General features: G+C 45.0%; 2 protein-coding genes across 3 annotated transcripts in view; one reads left to right on the forward strand and one right to left on the reverse strand.

The window, feature by feature from the left end:
- RAB22A (RAB22A, member RAS oncogene family) overlaps window positions 1-7,596 on the reverse strand; it is a 49,181-nt gene extending 41,585 nt beyond the window's left edge. The window contains exons 1-2 of the mRNA XM_061126934.1: window positions 7,443-7,596; window positions 6,371-6,450 (exon numbers count right to left, since the gene is read on the reverse strand). Coding sequence (XP_060982917.1) covers window positions 6,371-6,450; window positions 7,443-7,478 — 116 coding nt within the window. The 5' untranslated portion in view covers window positions 7,479-7,596. The remainder of the gene's footprint in view (window positions 1-6,370; window positions 6,451-7,442) is intronic.
- Window positions 7,597-7,917: 321 nt separating this feature from the next.
- LOC133044968 (putative serine/threonine-protein phosphatase 4 regulatory subunit 1-like) overlaps window positions 7,918-18,578 on the forward strand; it is a 69,199-nt gene continuing 58,538 nt past the window's right edge. The window contains exons 1-2 of one of the 2 annotated variants that reach the window (XM_061126937.1): window positions 7,918-7,942; window positions 8,090-8,134. In XM_061126937.1, the coding sequence (XP_060982920.1) occupies window positions 7,936-7,942; window positions 8,090-8,134 (52 nt within the window). In that variant the 5' untranslated portion in view covers window positions 7,918-7,935. Of the gene's footprint in view, window positions 7,943-8,036; window positions 8,135-18,578 lie in introns of those variants that run through there. The other variant, XM_061126936.1, reaches the window with a different exon arrangement.

Raw genomic sequence — 18,578 nt, forward strand, 5'->3', positions numbered from 1 at the left:
TCATCAAAATCCATGGTATTTCACCCAAACCAGTACTTACAAATTTATAGTTCTAATTGCATATATGTAAAAAGCCTTAAAAGTCAATATTCTAAACTTCCACTTTAAAAAACTAAAAAAGAACAAATTAGGTCAAAATAAGAAAAGGAAGGAAAAAAATGAAGATAAAAGCAAAAATCAATGAAAAAGAAAAGTGGGAAAAAACAGTGAAATATTAATAAAATAAAAAACTGGTTCTTTGAGAAGACCACTAAAATTGCTAGACAGATTCTAATGACATTAAAATGATAGTAGAGGAATATTATGAACAACTTTATGCCAATAAATTAAAAGACAGAAACAATGGACAAACTCTTTGCAAGACACAAACTATTAATACCAAAGCTTACTCAGGAAGAAATGAATAAGCCCGTAACTATTAAAGGAACTGAAGTGGTAGCTAAATTTTGCTGACACAACTCCTTGCTCAGATGGCTTCACTCGTGAATTAAACCAAACCTTTAAGGAAGAAATAATACCAATTCTACACGGAATCTTCCAAAAAACAGAAGATGAAAAAATACTTCCCATTTTATGAGGTCCTGATACCAAAACTAGAGAAAGGTATTATTACAGAAAACTACAGATCAATATCCGTCATGAACATGGAGGCAAAAACTCTTGGCAAAAATTTTAGTAAATCCAACTCAGTAGTGTATTAAAAAAATATATAATAACCAAGTGAAATCTATGTGAGGAATGCAACATCACTTTGTTATTTTAGTACCAATTGTTATAAATCACTATTCTAAGACTGAAAACACAAGTGTTAAGAACAGTTCAAAAGATAAAAAACCCACCTAGCAAAACTCACACAATCCTTGATTAAAAAAAAAAAAATTCCATTTAGGGATAGAAGAGAATATTCTCAAACTGGTAGTGGGCACCTATAAAAAACCTAAGAGCCCAGACATCCAGCTTAATGGAAAAGACCAAATACTTTCCCCTCAAGATTAGGAATGAGGGAAGGATGTTGGCTGTTACCACTTCTCTTAAGTACAGGAGGTCTTAGCTCATGTGACAGGGCAAGTGAAAGAAATAAAAGGCATATAGATTGGAAAGAAGGCAAGAAAACTGCCTGTTACAGGTGACATGATGGTACACCTAAGAAAATCTCAAGGAATCTATTAGATGTCTGAACTAATTGAATTTAGTAAAGTCACATGACACAAGGCCAACTTTATGTTTGCATGTGAAGAACAAACAACTGAAACTTTAAAATTCCATATAATCTGTAGAGACAGAAAGCTTATCAGTGGTTGCCTGGAGCCTGTGGTAGGGATTGGGATAAATACAGGTTGGGGCAAAAGGGGACAGACTGGAGTGATGAAGTGTTCTACTTCTTGATTGTAGTGATGAGCTCACAGATGTATACATATAAGTATATGTGTGAATGCATGCTAAGTTGTTTCAGTCGTGTCCAACTCTGTGACCCTGTGGACTGTAGCCAGGCAGGCTCCTCTGTCCATGAGATTCTCCAGGCAAAAATACTGGAGTGAGTTGCCATTTCCTTCCCCAATTTGTCAGAATTCATCGAAATGTTCACTAAAAATGGGTGCCTTTTATTGTACATAAACTATACTTTAGTGAAGTCAATTAAAAAGACAGAGCGGGGCTTACCTGGTGGCTCAGCAGGTGAGACTCTGCCAGCCAATGCAGGAGACATGAGTTTGATCCCTGGTCAGGGAAGATCCCACGTGCCGCACAGCAGAGAAGCCCGTGCACCACAACTCCGGAGCCTGTGGTCTACAGCCAGGGAACCACAACTACTGAAGCCCGCACACCCCAGAGCCCGTGCTCCACCAGGGAAGCCCCTGCAATGAGAGCCTGTGCATCGCAACTGGAGGTAGCCCTTGCCTGCTGGAACTAGAGAGAAGCCCAGGCAGCAACAATGATCCAGCAGAGTCAACAATAAAAACAAATAAAATCATAAAAAAACTAAAACACAGATCAGTGGGATACAATAACAAAAATCCATTAAAAAGTGCACTATAAATACAGATGATCAATTTATGACAATCACAGCTCAGTACACAACAGTGAATTATGGATAATCTTAAAAAAAAGTGAGATGTAAATCTCTGCTGGAATTAAAAGGAAAAAAAAAAAAGACAATCCCCCACAACTTAATTTTACATCTCATACAGAAATTAATTCTAGGTAAAAATTAAATCTAAATCTGAGAAGCAAAACAAAATTTCTATAGGATAAAAGGAGTGTATTTTCATGACTGGTAAATCAAAGTTTATTAAAAGGACATAAAAAGCACTAACATAGTATCTTTCATTGAAAGACTGATCAAATGGATATATTAAAAGCAACAACCCTTCATTAAAAGATCCAGAGAGTAAAAAGGATAGTTACAGAGTGCGAGAAAGTATCTGCAATAGTCAGATGTAACAAATGACTACAGAATCTACAATATCAAGAAGACATACATAACACCCATAAGTCAATACATGACACCCGTAAGTCAACACTCACAAGTCAATGAGAATATGACTGACAACTCAATAGAAAAACGAACAAGATTCTCAAACAGGCAATGTATCCAGATGACCCATAAAGACATGAAAATGTGTTCAGCAGCTGTAGTCATACGGGAAACAGGAATTAACACCAGAATAAGGCAGTACCACCAATCCTCCAACACAGCTAGAATTTGAGACTGATGACATCTAATGTCGTAGGGGATATGAAGCAACCGGAACTCCCCAACACTGCTGGCAGGAACATAAACTGATCCAAAACTTTAGAAGACATCTACTAGAGTTAAGATACATATTCCTTCTGAGCCAGGAATTCCCCTGCCAATTCCCAAACCCCAAATAGAAACAACCACAATTCCGACAGTAGAATAAACTGTGGTGTATTTATCCAACGGGATACCTATTGTACAGAGACGGAAAAGAATAAACTAACATTACATGAAATGACATAGGTGAACCTCACAAAGTGTGAATAAAATAAGCAGATACAAAACAATATCTACTAATTTTAGTTTAAAAAAACTATAGTGTTAGAAGTTTATCAAAAAATATCAGTTGCTAAGAAATAACAAATGCTTACCATAGCCAAGTACCATTCTAAGTAATTTTTATGTATTTTAACTTGATTTTCACAACTCTATAATTAGAGGCGACTAATTATCCCAAATGTGCAAATTTAGTCACAAAGAGGTTAAATACTTTGCTCAAGGCCACAGAGCAACTACGTGTTAGACCTGGGATGTTAAGGCAGCTAGACCAGCTGGAGACCTTGCAGTCTAAACGCTACATTGCCGCTCAGTGGTAGAGCTTTAATGGAAACACAGGAGGAGGAGGGCAGATGAAGCAGGGAGAGATAAGAGAAGCAGGATTCCTAAATTCCCATCTCCTAAGAAAACAAGCACGAGATAACGCCTAAAATTGGGGGATGGGGTGGGGGAGGAGAGAAGGGATCAAGAATTAGCAGTATATGCATGTTAATGAAAAAATCTGGAGGGAAGATCAGAAAAAAACAGCCTAAACCATCACAAAAGTAGATGCCTCTAGGGAGTGAGTCAGAGTGGACCAGGGAACTGTTAATACTTAACTTAAAAGCCTCGCTATTACAGAAAAAAACCACAGACACATTACTTTGACAAAATAATTTTGAAAGGTTTTAATAAGATCTAAATATTTTAAAAACAACGCTATTATGTATTGAGCCCCAGTGTCCCTGGCACTTAGCTGAACATTTGAAAAGGAGTATCTCATAGAGAGTTGGTGCCCGTTATTACTACGATTTTGTTGATGGGGAAACAGATTCAGAGTTAACCAGCTGGCAGGTGGCAGTGTCCACGTCTGGACCACCAGCAGGGAAGATGAAGGTCTAGAAGTCATCAAAGCAACAGGGATGAAAAGATATTCAGGAGTCCTGGACAGGAGCAAGTGACTCATGCCGGCTTCAGGGAGGAGAAGGGACAATAGGAGGGCGATCTAGAAAGGATGTCCAGGGTTCTGGCTTGAGTACCTGAGGATATGCTGGTCCTTTTCTCTACCACAAGGTCCATGGAAAGAGGAGCAGAGGGCCAGGCCTCTGATGGGGAGCTCCTGAGCTTAGTCATGGATATGCAGAGCCCCTGTATGTTTGGGAAAGGCACAGAGGAGTCGGGCAGGATGCATGAGGAAGACCTACCTGTGTGAACTCAGCAGAGGAGGAAGGGCAGGCAGAAGACTGAAGAGCACGGAAGGACACAGGGAGAGAAGGAACATCCGTGGCCTGGCCTGCTGCCTGTCCAGCCTCTGGGCCGCCTGTCCGACATGCCCTGTGCCCCCTGCTACTCACTGCCCTCAACATCACCAACAGCTACCTTCCACTCTTCAGAAACTTGTGTCTCTAAACTATCTTCTGAAATATAATCCACTCATTTATCAATACTGAGATGTCAGGGCGTCCAAGAACCTCACACTTTCACCGTGAGGCACCTTGGGACCTGGCAGAGCCCGGGCCAGCGTCAGGCCCTGGCTACATGCTCTCGCCGGGCCTCCACATTCCTCCTTCAGAGCACAGAAAATGGCCAAAGAACTCACTTCCTGTGCTTTGGTTACACACCATGTCTCTCTCCTTCTTGGCAGGTACCTGAGGGCAGGAGGGGCTGGTCAACTTTTCCTGAAAAGCTCTAAATAATAAATACTCTGGGCTTTGTGGGCCATGGGATCTCAGTCACAGCTATTCAACTCTGCCCTTGAGGCAGAAAGCAGTGGAGACCACATATAAATGAACAGGTATGCTGTGTCTCAGTAATGTTTTATCTTTGAATTGAGCGGTGGGCCAAAAGGCCAGGGTCTACTGAGCCCTGCTCTGAATTACCAGCACCCAGGTCAGCATCTGGCATACAGCTGGCACTGGATGAGCAAATAATGAAAGGAAACAGCCCTTAGCTTTGTCAGTGAATTGGAAGCAGGTCCTGAGGGAAGGTGGTTTCAGCAGAGCGGAGGAGGTGGGATGGTTGGCAGAGGGCTGAAGAAGCAGTAAGCTCTTGTTCCAGAGCCCCAGTTTGCCCAGCAGGTCTGGGGAATGGCCCTATCTGAGGGGAGCAGGTCTGCAGGCAGGGCTGGGGAAGGAGTTGGGGGGGTGCTCCTGAGCTCAGGCATGCGTGGGGTTCATCGTGAAGGAGGAATACATGTGCCAAGGACAGAGAAACAGGGACGGGTAGAGAAGATGATGGGAAAGCCTCATCTCGCTCTTGCCTGTGAGACGTTCACCCAGACTAAACAGGGAAGACAGCTGGGCTTGGGGACGGGGTGTGCGGCCAAACGGAGAGGACTGGTCGCCAGGACAGGGCCATGGACCTCTGCGTGAGCGCCAGAGAGACCCCCGCCTACCCTCTTCTCTGGCGAGGCAGCACCTCTAACCAAGCTGGCGGTGGGGTTTGGGGCGCTGACCAGTGTGAGGTGTGTCACTCCCTGAGTCAGCAGCAGGGCCTACTGTCACTTCCTGCCCCTTTACTTTCCCACGCACGTAGTGACAGGCAGGCCTAGAGGAGGATGAGTTCACACATTAAACGTGCAGACACACCCAGTCTTTCCCTGAAGAACATTCAAAGTCACTTTAATGTCAGAGTCAGTGATCGTTTCATCTTGACGCCTTCAAATGTGGACGTGCATGCTATGAATTATTTCCCGATTAGACAGATTAGATTAGATTTTTAAGCGGAAACAACCAATTGGGTGAGGCTTTGCATAGCAGCTACCTAGTTTTATAAGCTTAACAAGAGTATTAAAAGACACGAAACACAACTTCTCACAGAGGAAGTATTAACAGTACACTATTTAAACAGCCTGAAAAGTTCAGAGTCAAAAACCTATAGCCAGTCAATTTCACTTTTCCTATCAACCAGATACCCCAAAAAGGCTTACATTTTGATATTACTCTGTTAATTCATCACTACTACAGGAATGTGCAGGCATAGTGCTGAAATGTGTGAGAAGGGTTCAGACTCCAAACTATTTTTCAGGAAGAGCTAAAGCCATCTAAAGTATCTTTTAGTTGACATGCCAGGGAAAAAAAACATTAAGACCTATTTTTTTCTGCCTTATTTCAAGGTGAAATTTGCTGTTCCTATTCACAGATCGAAGGCTCTATGTATATTCTAATAAATAAAACTTTAATTCATACTTTCACCTTCAAGTTTTCACTTCTCACAAGTTAAAAGACGATTTTCAAGTCGTTCTAGAGATGATGGTAATCACTGTCTCCAAATTCACTAGCTTTTATAATGGTGATGCCTACCCTTGTAACACATCTTTGTTTGAAAGGACTTTTCAGTACACCTTTAGATGCATATTCAGTAAACATAATCTCTTACCCTATTGTTGGGTTGATGTTCGGATCAAAACTGTCTTCCACGAACCGCCACACAATACTTGATTTACCCACACCTGTATCCTGAAACACAATGAGAGAGGTGAAGAAGAGAAAGTTACTTGCTGGCACATACCAAAAGCTGCCTTGTGCCTTAAGTTCACGATTTTGGAAAAATCATCCTGGATAGGTGAATTTTAAAGAAACACAAAGGAGGTTTTCATAAAAATTCAGTGGAGTAATTATAAGATTTCAAAATGTATTGCAGGAGAGGATATATGAGTTTACAAAAGATGTGAGGATCTTCTGAAAGACCCCAAGTTTCTGCGTCACGTGCAAAGTGACAAACTCAATTGCTCTCTAACAAGTCTACCTTAAGAATGAACTCTTGAACTACTTCTGAGTAATTCCTGATACATCCCAGCCCCGCCCAATCTGGAAAGGGGTAATACTAGTTATTGAAATCTTTCTCAGTCTTTAAAGTAACAACTCTGGTAAGAGAGCATCAACTTCAGAAAGTATGCTCTGAAATCGCAAAGTTGCCTTGACAAGTTAGGAAGCTAAAGCTTCAAACCAGTTTTGGGGGCTTTCTGATTTGAATGTCCCCACTCCTGCCCCAGGAAGGTAAATCTACGTGAAGTATCAGGGGTATTCCACAAGTTCAAAAACACCAAGCAGACAGGAAAGCAGACTACTGCTGCTTGTAAAACATAAAGACCTGTTACTAGTCACTTTGCAAGCCTTGGCCAACTCCTAACTAGTACCTAGGGAAACTATTTAAGACTGCTCTTAACCCAGAAGCAATGGAAGGGCAGGGAGGACTCTTCACCCTTTGGGGGGCAGGAAGAGTCCCTGGGCACCAGGGAGGGACAAGGGTGAACCCTACCGACAGCAAATCCTTCAGGAGGGTGCGGCCAGGTGGGCGGGACGGCCCAGGGGACCGAAGTGAGGGTCCGGGCAGGTAGGTGGTGTCCCGCACCCAGTCTGGGGGAAGGGGCGGAGGGAACGTGGGCACGCCAGGGTCTGCGGCCCGCCTGGCCTCCCGCGGCCCTCCCGGTCGGCCCACCGCCACTCACCCCCAGCAGACACACTTTGAGCTCCCTCAGCGCCATGGCCTGGGAGCCAGGGGCGCGGGCCCGCCGCCGCCCTAAGTTGAGAAGGGAGAGGCCCGGCCCAGCACGAGCATCCCCCGGCGCCGCCGCCGCACGGCCTAGCCCCGGCCGCGGGGCGCGCAGAGGCGGCGGCCGCCCGTTCGCTGGCCCTCGGCCCGGCCCGTCCGTCGCCAGCCGCGCGGGGCCCGTCTTAGCAGCCCGGACGGTGCCGCGGGTTCCCGGGCGCCACCGCCGCCGCCATCTTGGGACGCCGGCCGGGTCACCTGACCTCCCCGCCCACTTCGGCAGCCACCTTCGCCGAGAGGGCGGGGCCGGCCGGCGCAGCAAGGCTCGCGGGGAGGCCCGGGCTCGGGGGCGGGGCTAGCAGTGAGGGGGCGGGACACCAAACCATATGCCCCGCCCCTATCCCTCAGGCCCCGCCCCTCGGGCGCCGGCCCCGCCTCCAGGTCGTCTCAAGATGGCGGGTGAATGGGGTCCAGCTCCTGGGGCGCCCCCTCCCCTTCAGCCGGAACCACCCCAGGAGTCCAGAGGACCCCCCCCCCCCCCCGCCCATCCCTGAGTCCACCTGCCGCAGCCCCCTCGTAACTCCTTGTGTGTCTCTTGGTTTTCAGAGATGCCCCTGTACTTTGTGGACTTGCAGGATGACTTAGACGATTGTAAGTAACAGTTGGGGCATCCCGCCCCTCCTTGGGAACTTCTCGCAGAATTAGGGGTGCACAGATGGAGGGTGTGGGATCTACAGGCTGAGCTCTTCGTGTTGGAACCAGAATAGGGGGACCCCCAATTGCCTTGATCACTTGTGGCGGTCCCTCCTCACTGGGCGGGGCGGCCGAGGACGGGGACCCCTCCCAGCCATGGGGAGGATTTTTGTTGTTGGAAAACTTCTGACTTCCTGTTACTTTCTTTCTCTTCCTCCTCCTGCGTGGCCCGGGAGGGCTAGTCCTTCGTTCATCCTGGCGATTCCCGGCGGGAGGAGGCCTGGCCCCCTCCGGGGTCGGGGGTCTTCCAGGCAGGGTCTCCAGTTGTTCCCCAGGACTTCTCAGAATGCTGGGGAGTTTGGGAGGTCCGGCTCTCCGTGTGGCCGGCCACAGACTCGCACAGACTTCTCCAGTGTCCTGGCCACAAGCCCAGCCCTGTTTCATCCTGAGGAACCCACTGGTACCCGCCTTTCTCGGATGGGTCTCCCTCCAGTACCTTGCTACCCTCTCCTTTAGAATCACTTTAAGGACTGATGGGTGGAGAAGATGGACTTGTTAAGGCAAGTTCGTACTGGTTGGTGAATGAAGCATTTCTTTTCCATTCAGCAAACTTTTCTTGAGGACCTCCTGTTTCTGGGCCAGGCCATGTGCCGATCCCAGAACCTACAAAGATGAACCTGAGACTGTGATGGCACTCACAGGCCAGGGAGAGAGCCAACTTGTAAACAGATAATTACCAAACCGTGGATGCTTGCTGGTGAAGGAAGCCTGTACAAACCATCACAGTAACCAACATCAATGGGGCTTACTGTGCTCTTTCCTTCTGCATCTACAGTTTTCCTACTAACAAGAACTGGGGTTTGCTGAAAATACCATAGGTCAGACACATTTATTTATACACATACTTCTTTCAGAAATAAGTGTAATTTATACACATTATTTCTTTCAGAAGGAGGCAACTTTATTAAAGTAAAGTGACCCTTGAAGGGGCCAGTGGTTAGGAGCGTGGGTTCTGGAGTCAGATGGCCAGAGGGTGAAGTCCTAAGCCACTCTTTACTGGCTGTGTGATCCTGGCCAAGTCACTATACCTCTCTGAGCTTCACTGGCTTCATCTGTAGAATGGACGTAATAATGGTCCACCTCAGACGGCTTTAGTAGAGCTTAAGTAATAAAAGGTTTAGGAACTTCTTTGGTGGTCCAGAGGCTAAGACTCTGTGCTTCTAACGCAGGGGGCCCAGGTTCAGTCCCTGGTGGGGGAACTAGATCTCACATGCCACAACTGAGAGTTTGCATGCCGTAACTCAAGATCCTGCATACTGCAATTAGAAGGTCCTGCATGCCTTGATGAAGATCAGAGATCCTGTGTGCTGCAACTAAGATCTGGCACAGCCAAATAAATATATAAAAAATAGAAGGTTTAGCACGAAGTCTTGTACATAAGAAACAGTAAATATTACCTGCCATTATTATTGATGTGATTATTCATAATTATTGAATACTGTGGAGCAAGGTACAATGTGGGCTGTGGGTTTACAAAATGTTTCAGCCAATGGGTGTCTTTGAATGGAAGGAATGTAGCATTGCTCTTGATAAGCAACAGTAAGCTGCTGTTAAGGCACCTCTCATTCATAGATTTAATATTTGGCCTGGCTGGAAAAGCTGGTTTTTGGCTATTTCAGTTATCTAACACACTACCTGAACCCTTAGTGGCTTGAATCGACAGCATAACAATTCTGTGCATTGACTGGGTGATACAGAAGCCTCATGTGTTCTCTGGAACTCTGGGGAGATGGGAGGGTTCAAAATAGCTTTCCTCACCTGGCTGTTGGCAAGGAAATCTGCTGGAACTGTAGATCAGGGCCTCAGTTCTCCAGTTTCTTCTTCCACTTTGCTAGCTTGGACTTTCAAAGGGTGGTGAAAGTGAAGTCGCTCAGTCGTGTCCAGCCCTTTGCAACCCCATGAACTGTAGCCCACCAGGCTCCTCCATCCATGGGATTCTCTAGGCAAGAATACTGGAGTGGGTTGCCATTTCCTTCTCCAGGGAATCTTCCCAACCTAGGGATCGAACCCAGGTCTCCCGCATTGCGGGCAGATGCTTTAACCTCTGAGTCACCAGGGAAACCCTCAAAGGGTGGTGGTGGCAGGCAATTGGATCTCCTCTGGCAGCTAGCTTCCTTTTGTCTTTTGTGTATATGTGTACAGAAAGGAATTAAGAGATTATATAGGAAAATAATTCTGATTTTGGCTCTGTTTGTACATATCTTAGGTGACACTTGTAATAAAGAATGCATTCAATACTGTTTAGGAGACTGCTGAAGACTTGTCCCGGCAAGGAAGGAAACCAGCATCATGGCTCTGAACACACCCAGGCCATGGGTAGGGCCACTCGGGGAGCCTCCCGGGGCTTCCTTACTGTGCAGAGGTGGGGCTTCAGGATGCTGTATCTATGAAATTACAATATAATTGGTCTAATTAATAGCCATAATAGGAGGGCCTTTACCCCCCAGTAATTTATGCTGCCCTGGGTCCCACTTTGCCGTGGTGGTATTTGGGAGGCATCATTACACTGTGATTACGGCAAAAACCCTGAGGTCAGGTGATCCACTTCCTGTCTTTAGCTGAGTCAGCATGAGCCGATCACTCATCTTTGTTCACTTTCTTCATCTGGAAGACCTGACAACTGGAGATGCTTCATAGGACTGATATGAGGATTAGATGAGACAGAAGACACAAAATGTTTTAGGGACTTCCTTGGTGGTTAAGACTCCAGTGGTTAAGACTCACACTCCCAAAGCAGGGGGCCTGGGTTCGATCCTTGGTCAGGGAACTAGATCTCACATTACCCAACTAAGAGTTTGCATGCTGCACCTAAAAAAAAATCACACATGCCTCATCAAAGATTGAAGATTCCAAAAGGTGCAACTAAGACCCGGCAAATAATTAATTAATAAAGTATTAAAAAAAAAAAGACATCTTAGCCCAGTGCCTGGCATAGAGTATTACATTCAATGATTATTACTGTTATTATTTTAACTGTCATCATTACAACTAGGCATTCATGTAAGATTTTCTTTTCCTGTGTTAAGGGCTGCTACTGTGTGGTAGGCAGGATTGTTCCTGATTTATAAATGATGAAACAGAATCAGAGAGGTTAAGTAACTTACTCATTGTGGCATAGGTCATAAATGATAGAACTAGCAAAACTAGCAATCAGACTAGTTAGACTAGTCATGATTCTTCCTCTTTTTATTCCATCACAGAGATCAATCTCACAAATATTCTTAAGCTAATGGTAGGGCACAGTTTGTTGGTTTGGGTGGGTTCTGCATCTGTTGTCCTCCTTGGACTTTTTTTTTGGTCTAAATGACGGGATAGCCGTTCCATCTAGGCTCTAAGTCTCCTTGGGCAGGGACACTGGTCATGCTTTTTATAACCTAGTGTCCTCCATGATCTAGGTGTTCAATTAATGTCGTTACTGGTAACCAAGATGGAATACGAGGCTTGTCTGATTTATTTTGTGATTTCTTGATTAAATTGGCTCACTGCAAAAAGAAGCCTTCAAGAAAGGTTGCCATGTTTTTTCAAAATCATTCAGCCTTCGGGCCATCGGATCACAGAAAAGACTTAATTTTAGTGAATTAGCCTGCTGAAGCTACCTAAATTCCTTCCCTTGAGAGCAAAAAGTGTGTGGGATGGCCAGACATAGTGGTCCTGGTGGTAGATTGCACGTGGAAGGTGGAGCTGGATGCGTTTCTGCCTCAAGGGCTTATAGGCCTGTCAGCAGCTGGGTTGATTAAAGCATGTGGGGGCTAAAGAGTTATAACTCCTGGTAAGGCTTGCTTGACCAATTAGAATTTAAATGTGTATTAGTGATGGGTGAAAAAAAAGTGAGGGGACTCTGTTGCAGATATAAAGAGACCTATCAACAAAAGAAAATATATGGTCATATTTGGATCCTTAATTGAACAAATGAGCTATAAAAAGACATCATTGAGACAGTGGGGAAAATTAAACTTGACCCAGGTATTAGATTATATTAAGAATTATTATTAATCTTGTCAGATGTGATAGTGGTGTCACAGTTTTGTTTGAAGGAGAAGGACCTTATTTAACAGAAGCAAATAGGCCTTTGTGGGTGAAACGATATGATGTGTGAGGTCTGCTTTTAAAATACTGCAGTGAACAATAAATAATCAACAAGTTGGAAAGAAAGATGAGTGGGAAAAATTGCAGACTATTTATACTTGTTGAAACTGGCTGGTAAGGGTGTGGGGGTTTATTATAGTATTATATTTTTGCATATACTTGAAAATTTCCTAAATGAAAAGTTTTTAAAAATGAGATGAAAGTTTCATATATGATCAAACATCTATATGAAGAGTTTAATGCTGGATTTGAGTTCTGAAGTCAGCTGCCACGTTATTTTAAGATACATTTAGCTTCAAAAGACAGACTTGGAGAATGTATTAGTATTTGGGGGACAGTGCATTTCTTTCCAAATGTTCAGTTTTTAAGAGGTAGCTATGAAAGAAGTTGGAAAAAGGTATACTCCTGTGATGAAGAAAACTCGGTGCCAACAAATGATGTGTGTTTCTTTGTTGGAAATAGGATTAGCTAAGATTGAGGAATACAGATAGACTCTTGGAATAGAAGGAGTGGAGTATGTTCAAGCTTGAATAAAAGACCCCCTCTAGAGCAGGAAGTATTCCATTTCACCTGCTCACTTTGGTCAGGTTTGTAACAATGTGCTGCTCAAGGACCACAACCAAGCGGAGAAAATATATTAATTTGATCCCTAAACCAAACCATTGAACTTTTTCTGTGAACTATTACATAAACTTGAATCAAAGATTGTCAAAAAAATTTTAAAGTAAAAACCTCCCTGTTGAGTGAACTAGTTTGAACAGGAACTTGAGTGTATTAACAGTTGGGAAATAGAATGAAATCTAGCCATTAGATTGTTCTCTAAATCAGAGATGGGCAATTTTTTTTTCCCCCATAAAGGATCAGACAGTAAATGTTTTAGACTTTGCTGGCCCGAAGTCCGAATGCAACCACTCAAGTCTGCCGTTGTAGCCTAGTAGCACCCACTGCTGCTGCCCCTGCTAAGTTGCTTCTGTTGTAACGTCCGACTCTGTGCGACCCCATAGACGGCAGCCCACCAGGCTCCTCTGTCCCTGGGATTCTCCAGGCAAGAATACTGGAGTGGGTTGCCATTTCCTTCTCCAATGAATGCATGCATGCTAAGTCGCTTCAGTCGTGTCTGTCTCTGTGCGATGCTATGGACAGCAGCCCACCAGGCTCCTCTGTCCACGGGATTCTGTAGGTAAGAATACTGGAGTGGGTTGCCATTTCTTTCTCCAAGTAGCACCCACAGATATACATAAATGAATGGACATGGTTATTTGCTAATAAAGTTTTATTTACAAACACAGGCAGTGGGCTGGATTTGGCCTTCTGTTCTAAATCAAATTTGATTCTATTTTTACCCCCTTTTTTAGAGGGGGTGGTTTAATTGAAGTGTAATTTACAATGTTGTGTTAGGTTCAGGTGTCCAGCAAAGTGATTCAGTTATATGCATATATTATGTGTGTATATAAATCTTTTTTATTATATATTTATTTTATATATATTCTTTTTCAGATTCTTTCCCATTATAGGCTATTGCAAGATATTGAGTATAGTTCCTTGTGCTATACAGTAGGTTCTTGTTGGTTGGTTACCTATTTTATGTATAATAGTGTGTATATGTTAATCCTAAGCTTCTAATTTCTCCCTCCCCACTTCCCCTCTGGTAACCATAAGTTTGTTTTCTAGTCTGTGAGTCTGTTTCTGTTTTGTAAATAAGTTCGTTTGTGTCATTTTTTAAGATTCCACCTGTAAGCTATATCATATGATATTTGTCTGAAACTCGATTTCGTCCCATCAGAGCCTCAAAGTCCATTGATTAGCTGAGCCAGCCCAGAGGCTGCCTTTCTCACGGGGCTCAGTCCAAAGAGCTGACTTCTGCTGGCACAAGCCCTGCCCTGTTGGGTAGCCCTCGGAAAGCTGCAAAGACTTCACGTCTCTCTTTTCCTGTTGGTGTTTGGGGATTAGAAGCATGTACCTATCTCCTTCCAACAGGATGAGAGTGGCAAGGAACAGAAGAGTCAGTGTAGTGGGAGCGGAGTCAGCCTTGCTTCCTGTCTGATAATTGTAATGCACTTTACTCTTGTTGTTCTGTATTTTCCATATCCTGTGAGACAAACAGATGAACATCAGAGATTCCCTGGAATCACCTCTGTTTAAAATAGAGAGTTTTATATGGCTTTCTACACCATAAATTAAGATTTTTTTTTAAAGCAGAAATTTCTGCAACAAAGTCTAGCTAATGAAAGAGGAAATAGTTCTGAGCTTCAGAACATCACTTAGCCTTAACCTGATTGGGGAAAAAAAAAATTAGAGATGAGGGCAGGTGCTTACTTTCCCTGTTTGGAAAATCATCCGGGTAACAGATGTTCCTCCAGCTCCTCCCAGGCACCAGCCTGCGGGAGGTGCTGGGGGAAGAGGGATGAAGAATCCCTGGGCTCCATCCCAGAACTGCTCCCACCTAGAGGGCAGGCGAGAGTAGCGATGGCGCAGACGGGAGGTGCCGGTTGATTTGGCTCAAGCCCAGAAGGACCATGGGCGAATGACCTCAGTGAGAACTTCTCCAACGAAGCCAAGGAGCAGAAGCCGGGCCAGAAAGCTGCGAAGGCTCCAGGGACTGAGGCAGTGTTGCCTGCAGTCCTGTACCTCAGTGGCCATGCATTGACTCCCCACTGTATTCCAGATGCTGGCTGGCCTTTGGGCATTTTGAGGAATGGTCCCTGCTTTGGGGAGCTCCCAGTCTAGCAGGGAAAACAGGCCCTTTCCAGAGGAAGCAGCTGGAGAGGTTGAAGGGGTTGGAGTCACTTACTTTTCTTCTTATATAGAAGAGCCCAGAACAGATTTGTGTTATTGATATCTACTCTGAGAACCTTAAGAAGAAAAAAAAAAGATTGACTAAGCAGTTCCATGCCTGGTTATTTGCCCAACAAAATGTGAACATATATTTTCAAAAAGTCATGGTCAGAACTTCCCTGGCGGTCCAATGGCTGAGACTCCACTCTCCCTATGTAGGGGGTCCCTGTTCAATCCCTAATCGGGGAACTAGATCCCACATGCCACAACTAAGAGTTCACATGCTGAAACCTAAAATTCTACATGCCAAAATGACCCAGCACAGCCAAAAAAGGAAAGAAGACAGGGTGATAGTTGCACTGTTCTTAATAGTTGAAAACTAGAACCCACCCAAATGTCCTCGTTGAGTACAATGGATTATAAAGTGTGGTTATGTTCACATGATGGAAAACAGTGCAGCTCTAAGAGTGAGTGATCTCTAGCTCCACTCAGTAGTACGGATGAACATCACGTAGTGGTCGGTGAAAGAAACCATGCACAAAAGGTAGAGACTGCGTGACTGTTTACACAGAGCACAGAAATGGCATGGCAGTCTCCGTGATCTGATGCAGAAGGCAGGAGAGTGTGCCCCCACCCCTCCCCACACGTAAGGCAGAAAGGGGGAGGGAGCATGGGACGGGGTGGGGGGGCTTTGGAGAAGGAAAGATTCTTTCTTGAGCTGAGTATATTCAGTTTAAAAGTTTGTCATGTGGATCACTTACTACTATCTATACACTTTGCTGAAAAGCATTGCTTTTTAAGATGGAGGCACAGGGGAGAGTATAGCCATGGGGAGGAGGGAGTCAGTGCGAAGAGGAAGATGGTGGAGAGCAAGCGGGGCAGGTGAGGGCAGGGCGGGACAGGTGAGAGGGGCACGGAGCTCGTGCATCCAAACGCGCATCCAAACTAGCACATCCTCAGAGGAGTTGTGCTTCTTTCCAGAAGGAGGAAGGTGGCTCTCCTGGCAGCTTGGCCAAGGTGTTCATTAGAAAAGTGGTGTAATGTCGGCCCGTATTGCTTGATTGCCTCAAGTATCTTGAGCAGCAAGAAAATAGAGCCCCACACACATACAGGTGCTTCTCAGGTAGCACTAGTGATTAAGACCCCGCCGGCCAGTGCAGGAAACCTGAGACTTGGGTCGGATCGCTGGATCGGGAAGATCCCCTGGGGGAGGGCGTGGCAACCCTCTCTGGTATTCTTGCCTGGAGAATCCCACGGACAGAGGAGCCTGGCGGGCTGCAGTTCATAGAGTAACAAAGAGTTGGACACGACTGAAGTGACTTAGCACACACAGGCACCCACACATAACACTTACCCTAGAGGCTGTTGGTTTTCTTTTCCAACCTTTTTTCCTTTTGGAATCTGCCTCATGTCTGGGGGGCAAATCACTGCATTTTCCAGCAGCACTCTTGCACTCATTAACGCTGTGTAGACTCTGGCCCCCTCACCCCCACCTCCTCCAGTTCTATCCCCAGCCGGGTGGGTCGGCAGGAAAATCGAGATGTGTAATATCACTGTGGAGCCCATGGCAGCTAAAGAGGACTTGCCTATCAGGTAACCCGAGTCAGTGTTTCCCCTTGACCGTCAGTGTAAAAGTCAGACTCATAAATAATGACCAAGTTTTGGAAGCCGTGATTAAAGCCACAAATCAAAGAGGAATTTCCATGTATGCAAGGTGTAGAAAGGCTGGCGTCTTGTGAATTAGGTTGGTCTGTTCAGTCAACCTGTAGTGCTAGTAACAACCATCAGTAGCCCTCCAAGATTTGTGATAGACAATATTATGCATTGGACGGATCCGCTTGTACAGGAGCTAATAAATCTGTGTGGGTCTTGTTAGAGAATGGCATTTATACAGAGAAAATTTGCCTGAGCAACTTGCTGTTGAAATTTAGTTAAGTCAACAAGGACCTGCAGTGTGCAGGGGTCAGTCCTTCTCCCTCCTCCCCCAAAGCCAGTGAAGAATCAAGAATGTTCTTTCTTTTTCAGATGGGTTGGGTTTATCTGGTCTAGCTTTTAGAAATAGTCCCAATTTAAGAATTCGCATTAGTATTTATAAGTCTGTTAGCAAGAAGGATGAAGCCACTTTAAATAATACATTAATGGATGGTTTACTCTCGTCTCCCCCCAAATCATTTAAGGCCTTGCAGAGACTTAGTTATTGTTCATTGAAGAGTGGCTAATGAGAAGCGCAAGAATTATCAATTATGTAAGTTCTACATTAATACAGTTTTCTCACTCTCTCCCCCCCCTTTTTTTAAGTGCACATTTTGCAAATAAGGCTAGACTCCTTGTCGGCCGTCATCAACCAGTCTTCTTATATTTTGAAACGGACACAGACAGGGGGGCCCGTCTGTCATGTTCTCTCAACCAGCGTCCCCGAGTGCTGTGTTAAAGAATGGAAAATTGAGATTGGGTGGCTAATTGGGCTGACCCAGGGTGGCCTGTCTCACTGAGTCATAGTGACAAGATGGCACATTGAATGGAGAACCCTAAATTCCGGGCACGTCTGGAGAAGGAAGGCTTAATGAAAATGCTTACTGGGGTAGGCGTGCTCTAACATCCTGCCTCCATTTCTACCCCTGTTCATGTCTGGGCCAATAAAGGTATCTCTCTGGGCATGTTTTACTGTGTTTATTTTTTCTCACCTTTCTGCTTCCAGCCAGTTCTGAGGTGGCTGCTCACCCAGGGCTTGGTGCCCTTGTGGGAAGTCTCTGACTCCCTGAGCTACTCCGAGGCAGCAACAGCCTTTCTTTTTCCCCTGCTGTGCTCTTCCCTTCATCCAGAATTGTGTCTTTCGCTTTCCCAGATCCCCTCTCTCTTCCCCTGTGGTGGACTCCTACTCAATCATCAAAGCCCAACTCAAATACCCTTCTGTCCCAGGGAAACACCTCCCTTCACCTCCTTCTGCAAGCAGAACCAGTCTCCCCCCTGCTTTGTTTATGCCTGAACTCCATGGCTCTTGTCACAGGGGAATTGTATGTTGTTATGTGTGGGAAGGTCTTTGTTCTCTGGGGGGGCCTTTGGAGTCTGGGGACCATGCCTTTGTCATCTCTGAATCTCCAGTACTCTGTTGAATTATGGTTTACTGTCATATGAAGTCAACCACGGTGGATAGAGAAGAGGGTGTTTGCAATGGCTCTGCTGTGAACACACCTGTTTTTTGTACTAGATCCTCTAATCCTTTTCTTGATGGAAAATGATGTGTAACATTTCTTTTCTTTCCCTCTTTTTGTTAGCTTGTATCTAATGTACTTTGAACCTGTAATATTGTATTTGAAGTGTTAGTTCATACTCAGCCTGTTTGAAGACAGATTGGTGTCTTATGCAAAGCACTGACACGCACGCAGATGTCCACTGTGTCTTTTGGCCAGAGCAGCCTCATCCGATGTATTTTTTGCCCCAGCCTGTTTTAAAAGATGAATATACTGACAGTGTGAATTAT

This window comes from Dama dama, chromosome 23 (assembly GCF_033118175.1).
Source record: "Dama dama isolate Ldn47 chromosome 23, ASM3311817v1, whole genome shotgun sequence".
Lineage (NCBI taxonomy): Eukaryota > Metazoa > Chordata > Mammalia > Artiodactyla > Cervidae > Dama > Dama dama.